Source organism: Giraffa tippelskirchi, chromosome 2 (genome assembly GCF_054371585.1).
Source record: "Giraffa tippelskirchi isolate mGirTip1 chromosome 2, T2T-mGirTip1v1.2.pri, whole genome shotgun sequence".
NCBI classification, from domain to species: domain Eukaryota; kingdom Metazoa; phylum Chordata; class Mammalia; order Artiodactyla; family Giraffidae; genus Giraffa; species Giraffa tippelskirchi.
The window spans coordinates 118,402,548-118,416,112 of NC_137276.1; the positions used below are offsets into that span (position 1 = coordinate 118,402,548).

The 13,565-nt window shown below is 40.0% G+C and overlaps 1 protein-coding gene across 2 annotated transcripts in view; it reads left to right on the plus strand.

The window, feature by feature from the left end:
• Positions 1 to 13,565, plus strand: part of MAP3K21 (mitogen-activated protein kinase kinase kinase 21) — a 57,966-nt gene that overhangs the window by 18,302 nt on the left and 26,099 nt on the right. For both annotated transcript variants that reach the window (XM_081570389.1, XM_081570390.1), the window contains exons 3-4: positions 5,825 to 5,973; positions 7,296 to 7,471. In XM_081570389.1, the coding sequence (XP_081426515.1) occupies positions 5,825 to 5,973; positions 7,296 to 7,471 (325 nt within the window). The remainder of the gene's footprint in view (positions 1 to 5,824; positions 5,974 to 7,295; positions 7,472 to 13,565) is intronic.

The window sequence follows — 13,565 nt, forward strand, 5'->3', positions numbered from 1 at the left end:
TTTGTGTTAGATGATTTTGCCCAACTCTAGGCTAATGTAAGGGTTCTGAGCACTTTTAGAAATACTAGGCTAAGCTTGGTCTTCCCGGGTGGTGCCAGTGGTAAAAAACCTGCTTGCCAGTGCAGGAGACAGAAGAGATGTGGGTTTGATCCCTAGGTTAGGAAGATCCCCTGGAGTAGGGCATGGCAACCCACTCCACTATTCTTGCTTGGAGAATCCCGTGGACAGAGGAGCCTGGTGGGCTACTGTCCATAGGGTTGCAAAGAGTCGGACATGACTGAAGTGACAGCACAGCACACACAGGCTAACCTTGTATAACGTTAGATGTATTAAATGCATTTTCAGCTTCCTATGGAATTATCCAGATGTGACCCTGTTGTAAGTTGAGGAAGATCTGTATGGGCCTTTTTGAAGGTTTTGTGGTTTTGATCAAGATAGTTATAATCATGACGAAATGGGTAACTTGAGATTTTGATTGTCTTAGGACTTCCATTTGATAGGAGAATCTTATTAAATCTGAGTTTGATTAAAACTGGTTATAGTTTGAGTTAACAGTAACGCCATTTTGTAAGACCTGTCTGTAAATAAACATAAATCTCACTTAAAGCAAAATTTTGATTCCTCATGATTCACACACAGAATGTTAGCGTAGAAGGAGTTTGAATAAAAAATTTAGATCAGCCCTTCATTTTATAAATTGAATCATCTATTAAAGCTTCTGGTTTGGGAATGGAGAGCCGGGCCAAAATGGGATCCCAGGTTATCTGCATTTTCCATTCAGCTCTGTCTCATTAGGGAGTGAAGACACCATCCACACCAGAACAACTCAGAGAACAAAACGGCTACGTTTATACTTAAAATGCACCCGGAGCTTACTGGCCTTCATTTAAGGCTCACAAAATGCTGTGTGACTAGTATTAAAACTCCAGGGTTTTTTTTTTATTGTTGTTGTTTTAACAGCTTTATTGAGATATAATTCACACATCATACAAACTGTTGAATTTGCCCATTTAAACTGTGCAATTTCATGGCTTTTAGTATATTAATAGAGTTGTGTACCTTCATCACCACAATTTAGAACATTTTCATAATCCATAAAAGAAATCCTATTAAAGGTAGCCATCTCCCTCAAAACTTCATCCCTCCAAGCCCAAGGCAGTCATGAATCTATGTTTTGTATCTTTAGATTTGCTTATTCTGGACACTTTGTATGAATGGAATTATGTGATATGTGGTCCTCTGACTGGCTTTTCAGTCAGCATATTTTCAAGGTTCATGTCATGGAATGTGTCAGAATTTCACTCTTATTTATTGTTGAATAATACTCCATTGGATGGATAATACCACATTTTGCTTGCCCATTTATCAGTTGATGGCATTTGGGGTTGTTTCCACTTAGACTAATTCTGAATAATGCTGCTATGAACATCTATGAAAAAGTTTTTGTGAGGACATGAGTTTTCCTTCTCTTGGAGACAAGTGAAATTGCTGGGTCACAAGGTAATTATATAGTTAATCATTTGAGGAACTGCCAGACAGTTTTCCACCAGTCCTCATTCCCACCAGCAGTGTATAAATACAGCCGTCTAATTTAATTGTTCTACTTATGACTTTTAAGAAATTTATCACCTGTGCCAGGGATTCTATAGCGTCTTTGGGCCATTTTGAGAAATATAAAAGCTTGGGCCCCGCCCCTTACTTAATGACTTATACTCTGCTGATAGAGACTGAGCACATGTGTCTTTATAAAATATTAGATATGTTGTTCTTGACTTAATCACAATAATTTTCTGAACATATAATGCCAAAATACTTAAGTGAAGTAGGTGATTATTTTAAGAAATTATACTTCAAGACTCTGAAAACTCATAAAATGTACCATAAATCAGTTTTACATTCTGAATAATTACTTAACACTATAACCATTTTACTAGTTGTGTGCCTTTTAAAATAAACTATGTAATTATAAGCTATACAAACGCTGTGCAATCTACATAAATGCTTTATAGCAACCTCATCGACTGTAAACATAGAATCAAGAAGTAAGAAAAAAAGAATTTCTAAAATCAGCCACAGCCTGGGTCTTGAAGTCCAAACACTCATGGAGAGGAATTCCCTCAAAATCTGTTCTTTTCTCAATTGTATAATATAAGCTTGGTTGTCCGATTTTCAGTAGAAGCATCTAACCAGAAGAGGGGAGAAGGATGCTAAGCTGGTAAAAAAGAAAAAAAAAACAAACAAAAAACGGCAGTTGAGAGCAGAGTAGGCGACAGGAGCAAAAGACAGCATAAAATGTATGAAAAAGACCAGAAACTACTGACCTCCGTAGCCACCTGGTGTGGAGCCAGACGTCCGCACACATCTCCAGAATGCATCAATATGTTAAAGCAGAATCCTAAGCGTCAGTATGTGGAAGGCAGGGAAGGCTGTCCCTCTGAACTACACAGACCTTTGCCTTAGAACCTCCCTTGTAATATTCCCATAAAAATAATTGCATGCAAGAAGCATCGCCCTGGTCTGTGGGGCTAGTATTATATATATATATATCCTAGTGTATTTAGTGATCATCCTCTCTCTGCCTCTTCCCTCCTTACCAGCTGCTACCCTACAAGATAACTCTGACAAATATTATCACTGAACTTCTATTGTGACTCCTGTGACTACCCCAGTTTCACACTGACAGGTTTAGACATTTCCTCCGAATTGTAAAACTAATGAATAGCAGGCGCTGATTCCTGGCTTAAGAGCCATGTTCCTGCCACCACAGCCCTTGATCATTAGACCACTTATGTTCTCAGCCGAGGGCTTTTTATACTATACCCCACTGAGTTTCAGAGAGCAGAAAAATGTGCTTTAGAAATTTAGAAATTTATAAATCTAAATTTAGAAATTTTGAAATAGCAGAAAAATATGCTTTAGAAATTGTCCCATAGAAATAGTTCTCTTTTTTTTTTTTCCCCAGATTGGTTCTTACCAGACTATTTCTCTCTGGAAAAATGACCTATCCTAAATTATTCATTCTCTGAAACTTCCAAGAGGCAAAGTTGTATTGTTATTGTTTTAATTTTGTTATTTTCTATTGAAAATAGCAAGGAAGCTTCTTTGAATTTAGGCAGTTTTCGGTTATTCTAAGAATTTTTTGGTCTTTTGCTCTGAAATGATTTTTGTTGATTAAACAGTAAATTAAGTTGACTTTTGAAATTAAGTATGTGTCTCTGCTAATGCATCATAATACAGATAATGTTTAAGAAACTAAGCAGATAGCCTTTGAAAAATCCTGTTTACAACTTAATTACTAATACTTATAGCATTATATAACTTAGAAGTACTGCATTATATATTCCTTTTATAAAAAAATGTGAAGCAGTGCTTTGAGAGGGTGGGGCAGATATCACTAATACTTCATCAGTGATTCAAGATCAGCTTCAAGGCCATGCGAGTGGAGACATAGTCAGCAAAGAGTAACAGTCCTGCAGCTCAGCCCCAGGTCTGCTGCCTCCAGGTCCAGGTGTCTTTCAGTGCTGCCCTCTTACTCCTCCTGCTGGAAAAGGAGCCCAGGACTCAGGGGCCTCCGAATGGAAGCACCTCTGCTTCCGGGCCAGTAGAACATCACCTGGAGGATCTGAGAGCCCCATTTGAATGGGCACATTCTGTTGTTCCTACATCCCTTTCTGAATGTTTCCAGTGTAGTCTAGAGTCCAGTGGGCACTACTGGGGAGACCTATAAAGGCAGTGGTCATGGCCAGGATGACTGCACCCGGGCTCCAGAGTCTCTGTGCGGACCAGGTCTTCTTCATAGAGGGCTTTTTGTATTTGTGATGCTGTGAATCACTATATCTCTTAAGATCAGGAGATAATCAAATGAGACTATGCACAGTTAAATGACTTTTACTGCTTCTGAGCTGTTTTCCTTTGCTTAGGCATATTTTACTGCCTTCTGTCTGCTGTCTTTAAAACTATGCTCAAATATCATATATAAGCAGCAAACAGAAGAAACGAGAAGTTACTTCTTTAAATTTCAAACTTTTATCTGTTTCTGGTGACTGGCAAGCCTCTGCCAAAACATTATGCTTGCTGCAAGTATCCCACTTCACTAGAGTCATATATAACAGTGACCTTCCCCCTACCTCTTTAGAGCTGTTTTTCAGAGCTATCTGAAATGCTGTCTCCTGAGCTATAGTCCTCATTATGGCCCCAAATAAAACTTAACTCACACAAACATAAAAAAATTCAAACTTTTTTTACCTTAGTTAATAAAGTTTGAAAAGATTAAAAAAGTGAATAGCACTGTACTTCTTATGTTAATAGTGGTGGTTTAGTCGTTAAGTCATGTCCAGCTCTTGCAACCTCATGGACCGTACCCTGCCAGGTTCCTCTGTCCATGGGATTCTCCAGGCAAGGATACTGAAGTGGGTTGCCATTTCCTTCTCCAAGGGATCTTTCCAACCCAGGAATTGAACCCAGATCTCCTGCACTGCAGGCAAATTCCTTACTGACTGAGCTACAAGGGAAACCCCTTATGTTAATAGAGCTTAAAGCAAATATGCTCCTTCCTTATATGCTAATTTTTTTTTGCATTTCAATATTTTTTTGAATTTTTTAATTGAAGGATAATTGGTGTAGAGAATATTGTGGTTTTCTGTCATACATCTACAAGAATCAGCCATAGGTACAAACCCGTGTCCCCTCCCCATGCTTATGTGTTTTAAAGCCAGGTGAGTGTCAAGAGTGACCCATGTTTTATGTAATAAAACAAAAGATAATCTGAATGCACTTTATGTTTTGAAAAAGATGACTTTCCTGGTGGCTCAGTGGTAAAGAATCTGCCTGCCAATGCAAGAAATGCAGGTTTGAGCCCTGAGACAGGAAGATCCCCTGGAGAAGGAAATGGCAACCCACTCCAGGATTCTTGCCTGGGAAATCCCATGGACAGAGGAACCTGATGGGCTACAGTCCATGAGATCACAAAAAGTCAGGCATGACTTAGCAACTAAGCAACAACAACAAAGAGAAACTAAGGTTCTGACTGGTTTTGTAGAAGAGAATAAATATGTATAATGTTCAAGGCTTAGTTCTATGCTCCCCTGTACTGCCTTGAACTGGGCCAACTTAGAGTCTCTAGTATGGATGTGAACTGAAATTTGGTCCTTCAGCTTCGTTTAAAAATTCATTTCAAGATCCTTCTACTGTGTGTTTGCTGGTTCTTGTATGTAATTTCATTTGCCCTTGAACTGAAGCAGCAGTGACCCAGCTGGTAAAGAATCCACCTATAATGCAAGAGACAATCTCTGGGTTGGGAAGATCCCCAGGAGGAGGGATATGCTACCCATTCCAGTATTCTTGCTTGGAGAGTCCCAGTGGACAGAGGAGCCTGGCAGGCTACAGTCCATGGGGTCGCAAAGAGTTGGACAGGACTGAGTGACTAAGCACTGCACAGCACACACCTGCGTCACATCTGCTGATGCTTTGAAGAGCTTGGCTGCTGCAGTTGTTCCTTGTTTTTATTCTCCTTTCACTTTACCTCCTTCAGTTATAAAAAAAAAAGATGTGTCATGTCCTCCCAGTAGGAGCAGGGAGGCCCACAGGATTTCTTTGTCCGTTACTAGTAGGCATTAGGTGGAAACATGAGTAACACATCTCCTAAATATAAAGGGAGAGGCAGAGAGAAGCAATTTCAAAAACCTGTTTTAAAACAGCATGATTGGACTTCAGTCCTGTGCTGTACAGCATGAGATTCTGTAGGGCTGGAATCTTCAGTGTCCTGAAGATCCTCAGGAGGTGTGGAAAAAACTCCATTTAACTTTCTGAAAACTCTACTTTCCAGCTATGGAGTGGTGCTGTGGGAGCTGCTCACAGGAGAGGTACCGTATCGTGGCATTGACGGCCTGGCTGTGGCCTACGGGGTGGCGGTCAACAAGCTCACTCTGCCCATCCCGTCCACCTGCCCTGAGCCATTTGCCAAGCTCATGAAAGGTATTTGAGTGTCTCTGTTTTTGTGTGTCTGTGGGATCAAGGGGAATCACTCATTAAAACATCTGTATATGAAATAGACAACTAATAAGAACATACTATATATAGCCAAGGGAACTCTTTTCAGTGCTCTGTGGCGACCTAAATGGGAAGGAAATCCAAAAATGAGGGGATATATGTGTACATATCGGAGAAGGCAATGGCACCCCACTCCAGTACTCTTGCCTGGAAAATCCCAATGGACGGAGGAGCCTGGTGGGCTGCAGTCCATGGGGACGCTAGGGGTCGGACACGACTGAGCGACTTCGCTTTCACTTTTCACTTTCATGCATTGGAGAAGGAAATGGCAACCCACTCCAGTGTTCTTACCTGGAGAATCCCAGGGACGGCGGAGCCTTGTGGGCTGCCATCTGTGGGGTAGCACAGAGTTGGACACGACTGAAGCGACTTAGCAGTAGCAGTAGCATGTGTACATATAGCAACCAAGCACACACATAGCTGATTCACTTTGCTGTACAGCAGAAACTAACACAACATTGTGAAACAGCAATACTCCAATAAATATTCTAAAAAAAGAGAATATCTGTATGTTTTTTTAACCAAAAGGGTAATTTCTGTAATTCTAATTTTCAAACAATTCTAAATAATTATGCTGTTTTAAGAAAAAGAAATCATGTCATGATCTAAGATGTCAGATTAAGTTTTGATGAACTAAGTAACTTAAAAACAATCCAGTTTAATAGTAATTCATTTATACAAAATTCAGTTGAATGGTAATAAATTTTTCATCAAATAAACTAGTGGAGTTCAAAGGCAATATTGATTTGGCTTCATATGTGCTATTTTTAATTCTACCTAATGATCAATAATCTTTTACAGTCTCAACTGGCATGGTTTTGCCATGACCGTATCTATTTTGGTCTTATCTTTTTAAAAACTATTAGGTAACCCTTTTTGTGGGCAGTAAGTTACCTTACTTAGAACCTCTCTTGTGACTATAACCTTTTAGAGACCTAGGTTTTCTTGGATTGACTTTTAGAACTCTGAAACTGTAAGTCATGTGATGAGGGCAGCTTAGGCGAAATAGAGTTCATGGTAAGGCAGAGGAAGCACACATCCATATACTAATGTCAAGTCATACAGACAACAAGAGCCTTATCTAATGATAATTATTTCACAGGCTGCTGACTCAGGCATGGGGTAAAATAAAACTTTCAAAATCATTATCAACTGATGTTTAAAATCTTGAACAGACCCTGTCAACATGGGCTGACAATCTGAACTATGTGGAGAAAGGGACTTACTGTGATTCTTATTTATTTTAGAATGCTGGCAACAAGACCCTCACATTCGACCATCTTTTGCCTTAATTCTTGAACAACTGACTGAAATTGAAAAGGCAGTAATGACTGAAATGCCTCAAGAGTCCTTTCATTCCATGCAAGATGACTGGAAACTGGAAATTCAACAAATGTTTGATGAGTTGAGAACAAAGGAAAAGGTCAGTAATAAATATTAACTGCATGACATGCTCACACTCATGAAGATTATGGACAACATGAGTCAAGAACCTCTAGACTAAACCACTAAACCATTATTTAAAAATATTTTCACACATCAATATTTGTTGATTCTTTCCTTCCAGTTAAAACAGAACTGTACTCAAAATGTATAACTGGAAAAGAAACAACCTTTTACTAAAGGGTACTAAAGGAATTTTATTAAAGGAATTTTCAAATATTAAAAAAAACTTTAAAAAGGAGAAAGAATGACATACTAAACCCTTTGTGTGCATTAACCAGCTTCAGTAATTGTCAATAGATTGTCATTTTGTTCATTTCTTTTTCTTATTATCATCTTTTTTTTTAAACTGGAATATTTTAAGTTAAAACCTAGACTCTTGTCATTTTACCTTTAAATACTTCAGAATGCATCTCTGATGGGTAAGAACTTAAAAAATATTTTTCTTGCCATTATTATCTTTAAAAATAACAGTAGTTCCTTGATACCATGTAAGATTCCATATTCAGATGTCACAGTTTGTCTGAAAGGTGTCTTCTTACAGTTGATTGGTGCAAATCAGAATTTAAACACGGGCTGCATGTTTTCCATATGCTCCTTTAAAACTTCTTTTATGCTAGTTCCCCCTTCTTTCCCCTCCTTTTGTCTTTAAAGCATTACTTTGTTGAAGAAACTGGAAAATTGTATAAAAGCTTTTGAACTTTTTAATATGATGAGTGAAGCTCTAGGTGTATGCATTTTTAAGGGAAGAAAAATAATAAACTTGAGTGTTAACCCTGCTGAAGCTGTGTGTATGTTAACTGCACACAAAGTGTGAGCAGGTGAAGCAGAAGCACATCTAACAGGAAGGCAGACCAGCTGGGAAGTGAGTTCCTAGTGGCGACTGACTGTCAGCCGTCCCCAAAGCCCCCAGGTCTGGGCTGTGTGGCTGTGTTTCAGCGGCAGGACTTACTGTTTAAAAAGCTACTTTTGTAATACTTTAGCATTCAGATGACTCAGAGTTTATCTGGGTTGTCTGAGGTGTATAATTGTTCAACAGATTAGATTCTTCTCTTGTGTACAGAAACCTGGCATATTAAGTCCATGAATCAGGGTAAATTGGATGTGGTCAAGCAGGAGATGGCAAGAGTGGACATGGACATTTTAGGAATCAATGAACTAAGATGGACAGGAAAGGGTGAATTTGATTCACATAACCATTATCTCTACTACTGTGGGCATATATATATATATATGTATGTTAGTCACTCAGTCACGTCTGACTCTTTGTGACCCCATGGTCTGTAGCCCACCAGGCTCCTCTGTCCATGGAATTCTCCAGGCAAGAATACTGGAGTAGGTTGCCATTTCCTTCTCCAGAGGATCTTCCCAACCCAGGGATCAAACCCAGGTCTCCCACATTGCAGGCAGATTCTTTACCAGCTGAGCCACCAGGGAAGCCGCCTTTAAAAGAAATGGAGTAGCCCTCATAGTCAACAGAAGAGTCCAAAATGCAGTAATTGGGTGCAATCTCAAAAATGACAGAATGATCTCAGTTCATTTCCAAGGCAAACCTTTCAATATCACAGTAATCCAAGTCTATGCCCCAACCTCTAATGCCGAAGAAGCTGAAGTTGAACAGTTCTTTGAAGACCTACAAGACCTTTTAGAGGTAACATCAAAAACAGATGTGCTTTTCATTACAGGGGGCTGGAATGCAAAAGTAGGAAACAGATACCTGGATAACAGGCAAGTTTGGCCTTGGAGTACAGAATGAAGCAGGGCAAAGGCTAATAGTTTTGCCAAGAGAACACATTCGTCATAGTAAACACCTGTTTCCAACAACACAAGAGGTGACTCTACACATGGACATCACCAGATGGTCAATTCCAAAATCAGATTGATTATATTCTTTGCAGCCAGAAATGGAGAAGCTCTATACCATCAGCAAAAACAAGACATGGAGCTGACTGTGGCTTAGATCATGAGCTCCTTATTGCAAAATTCAGACTTAAATTGAAAAAAGTAGGGAAAACTTCTAGACCATTCAGATATGACCTAAATCAAAACCCTTATGATTATACAGTGGAGGTGATGAATAGATTCAAGGGAATAGATATGGTAAACAGAGGGCCTGAAGAACTATAGATGGAGGCTCATAACATTATACAGGGGACAGTGACCAAAACCATCCCCAAGAAAAAGAAATCCAAGAAGACAATAGTCGTTGTCTGAGGAGGCCTTACAAATAGCTGAGAGAAAAAGAGAAGTGAAAGCAAAGGAGAAACAGAAAGATATACCCAACTGAATGCAGAGTTCCAGAGAATAGCAAGGAGAGATAAGAAAGCTCTCTTAAGTGAACAATGCAAAGAAATAGAGGAAAACAGTAGAATGGGAAAGACTAGAGATATCTTCAAGAAAATTGGAGATACCAAGGGAATATTTCATGCAAAGATGGGCACAGTAAAGATCAGAAATGGCAAGGACCTAACAGAAACAGAAGATATTAAGAAGAGGTGTCAAGAAACACAGAAGAACTCTGCAAATAAGGCCTACAGACAGTGACTGCAAGCATGAAATTAAAAGTTGCTTGCTCCCTGGAAGAAAAGCTATGACAAACCGAGACAGCGTATTAAAAAGCAGAGACATCACTTTGCTGACAAAGGACCACAGTCAAAGCTGTGGTTTTTCCAGTAGTCATGTACGGATGTGAAAACTGGACCATAAAGAAGGCTGAGTGCTGAGGAACTGATGCTTTCAAATTGTGGTGCTGGAGAAGACTTCAGAGTCCCTTGGACAGCAAGGAGATTAAACCAGTCAATCATAAAGGAAATCAATCCTGAGTATTCACTGGAAGGACTAATGCTGAAGCTGAAGCTCCAATGCTTTGGCCACCTGATGTGAAGAATGACCCAGTTATTCTTTTCCAATGACTCATTGGAAAAGACCCTGAAGCTGGAAAAGATTGAGGGCAGGAGGAGAAGAGGTTAACAAGATGAGATGGTTGGATGGCATTATCGACTCAATGGATATGAGTTTAAGCAAACTCCAGGAGATAATGAAGGACAGGGAAGCCTGGCATGCTGCAGTCTATGGTGTCACCAAGAGTGGGACACGACTTAGCAACTGAACAACAACAATGTGCAATGAATGTCTGGGCAATACCACATGGCAAGTTATTGATAGACTTCATAAACCTATGTAATTGTCTAGGAAGGAACTTTTATATGCCATATATTTGTGATTCTAAAATTGTAGAATTCTTTTCCTTTTTTCTTTATTTATTTTGAATTAGAGGATAATTGCTGTACAAAGCTGTGTTGGTTTCTGCCATACATCAGCATGAATCAGCCATAGGCATTCACATATCCCCTCTCTCTTGAACCTCCCTGCCACCTCCCACCCCATCCCACCCTCTAGGTTGTCACAGAGCACCAGGCTGAGCTCCCTGCTCTACCTCAGCTTCCCATTAGCTATCTAAAATAGTAGAATTCTTTTTAAATAGACCATAATGCTTTGCTAAATAAAGAGTCCATCTGCATGTTCCAGTGCTTGACATAAAAATATGGGATTATAGTGTAACTGGGTCATTCTCCCATGTTAAATTGCCTTGACTTATGTAGTATGACTCAGCATTACATCACTAGACTTTCACATTGACCATAATACTGAAGGTACATAGCCAATCTAAGTGCAGAGGAAAGGGCAAAAAAGTTGTGGTTTGAATATATATATGCATAACAGTTTGCTAGTGTATAATAATACTGTGCATGGGGCCAAGATACCTTATACCTAAATTCAGTCTGTGAGTAGCTTACTTCTGCTATTACCAGGCTGAATTGGGAATTAATACAAGGTATGTCATGGGTATTCCCCCAACAGTAAATTTTTCTCTTAAAAAAAAATACAATTTAAAAGCGTATCTTTGGGGAAATTGTTCTCAGTTTCCATGTTATAATTTCCTCCCAGCAAATGTGTTGAGTGTCTACTGTATGCTGGGACAAGTGTGAGAGCCTGTGATGTGGCATCCTATATCCCTGAGCAGTCCTGGACCACCAGGATCCCCCTGACAAGTTTTCAAAAGGGGCTTGATGTGCTATCCCGGTAACCCTTGCCAGTCAACTACTGAAGTCAGAACCTCCTTCTCACTCCCCATCTGCCTTCCCTCCTCCTGCTTCCTTTGTGTGGTAATGAGATATTGTTCCCATAGGTACCCAGTCTCAAAGGTCTTGAAGATGTGGTCTCCTCGTGACAAAGACCATTCAGTGGTAATTCACGCCCCTGACCCCTGTCATCCTTACTTATCACCTGCATCCCTGCAGCACCATCCTTCCTGGGTGCCCTGCATCCAGCCTTGCTCCCCTAACTGAGCCCTTTAGCACACCAGTGACAATTCTAAAACGCAAATCAGAACCACCTTGCCTCAGTGGCCGACTCTTTTTCCTTATAACTTCCTCTGTTCTCCCACATTAGCCTCCCTTTGTCCCCAACCAGGAGGAATTCTTCCATTTCCTCTCACGCTGCTCTCCTGCCTTTTGGCCTTTGTGTATATTCTTTGTCTGTCCCTGGCCTGGCTTAGCCTCTCCTCACAGTTGCTGCTGCTTCATCCTCAGGCCCCCAGAGCCCCCTTCCCTTCATCTTTTGCACCACATAGATCATCACAGCGTCCGACACTTTTCTTTATCACAACCACACTGGGTCATACTTTATTATTATCTGCTTCTTTGTGTGTCCTTGGCCTGCCTTTCCTACTCGTTAAGTTCATGAGCTGTACTGTTTTATCCTTGGTCATGTTCATCTGTAACACTGAACAAAGAACCCGGCACATGGTAGACATTCAATAAATGCATTAAATACCTAAGTAAAATTTCTTTACAGGTTCCTAATATATATCTTAATAGGTAAGAGATGTTAGTAATTATTATTATTGTCATTTAAGAAAATATTTGGCTGTGCTGAATCTTCATCGCTGTGTGCGGGCTTTCTCTAGTTGTGGCGAGCAGGGGCCACTCTCTAGTTGCAGTGTGGGCTTCTCATTGCAGTGGCTTCTCTTGTTGTGGAGCACGGGCTCTAGGACGCACAGGCTTAGTAGTTGCAGTGCGTGGGGCTTAGTTGACCTGAGGCATGTGGCATCTTCCTGGACCAGGGATCCACCCTGTGTCCCCTGCATTGACAGCCAAATTCTTAACCACTGGACCACCAAGGAAGTTCCAGTTGTCATATTTTTTCAGTAAAAAGAGAATTTAAAAGTGTGTAAACACCATGAATTCTATTTTGAATCTTACACAGCGGACAACTCAGCTGTTTAACTTCTGGTTATTTTTAAGAAACTCCCACACGTATGCGCAAGGAAATTAAGGTTATTCACTTTTAAGTATTGTTTGTAATAATGAAAAACTGGAAACAACCCCAATATCCATTAACAGGGAAATAAATGCCTAAACTATTGTATATTCTTACAGTAGAAATCTGTATGGCACTTAGATGGATGAACTCCAGCTGTATGTTTCAACATGAATAGTAGTGAGTGAGTGCTCAGTCATGTCCAACTCTTTGTTATTCCATGGACTGTAACCCACCAGGCTCCTCTATCCATGGTTTTCCAGGCAAAAATACTGGAGTGAGTTGCCATTCTCTTCTCCAGGGGATCTTTCTGACCCAGGGACTGAACTCATGTCTCTTGCGTCTCCTTTGGCAAGCAGATTCTTTACCACCAGTGCCATCTAAACCTCAGACAATGTAATATTGGCAGAGGAAGCAGTTGCAGAAGGATAATCACATTGTATAAATTTGTAAGACCACATAAAGCACTATTATTCAAATGTGCAGAAGGGCAAAGTATAGACAGAGGAAGGATACAAAGGATACAGCTTAAGTACAGCAGGTCTGAAGGTGGGGGGATAGGATTAACTGTGACGCACAGAGGGCTTTAACAGATCTGAAACAGATACAGTAAAAATTCAGCATCTGTTAAATACTGATAGTAAGTGTATGAGTATTTGCTGTTCTCTCTAGTTGTCGTATATTTAAAATATTTAATAATTTTAAATAGTTAAAAATAAAAGTTAGAGGGAAATCTGTGAGCTGCTAAAATC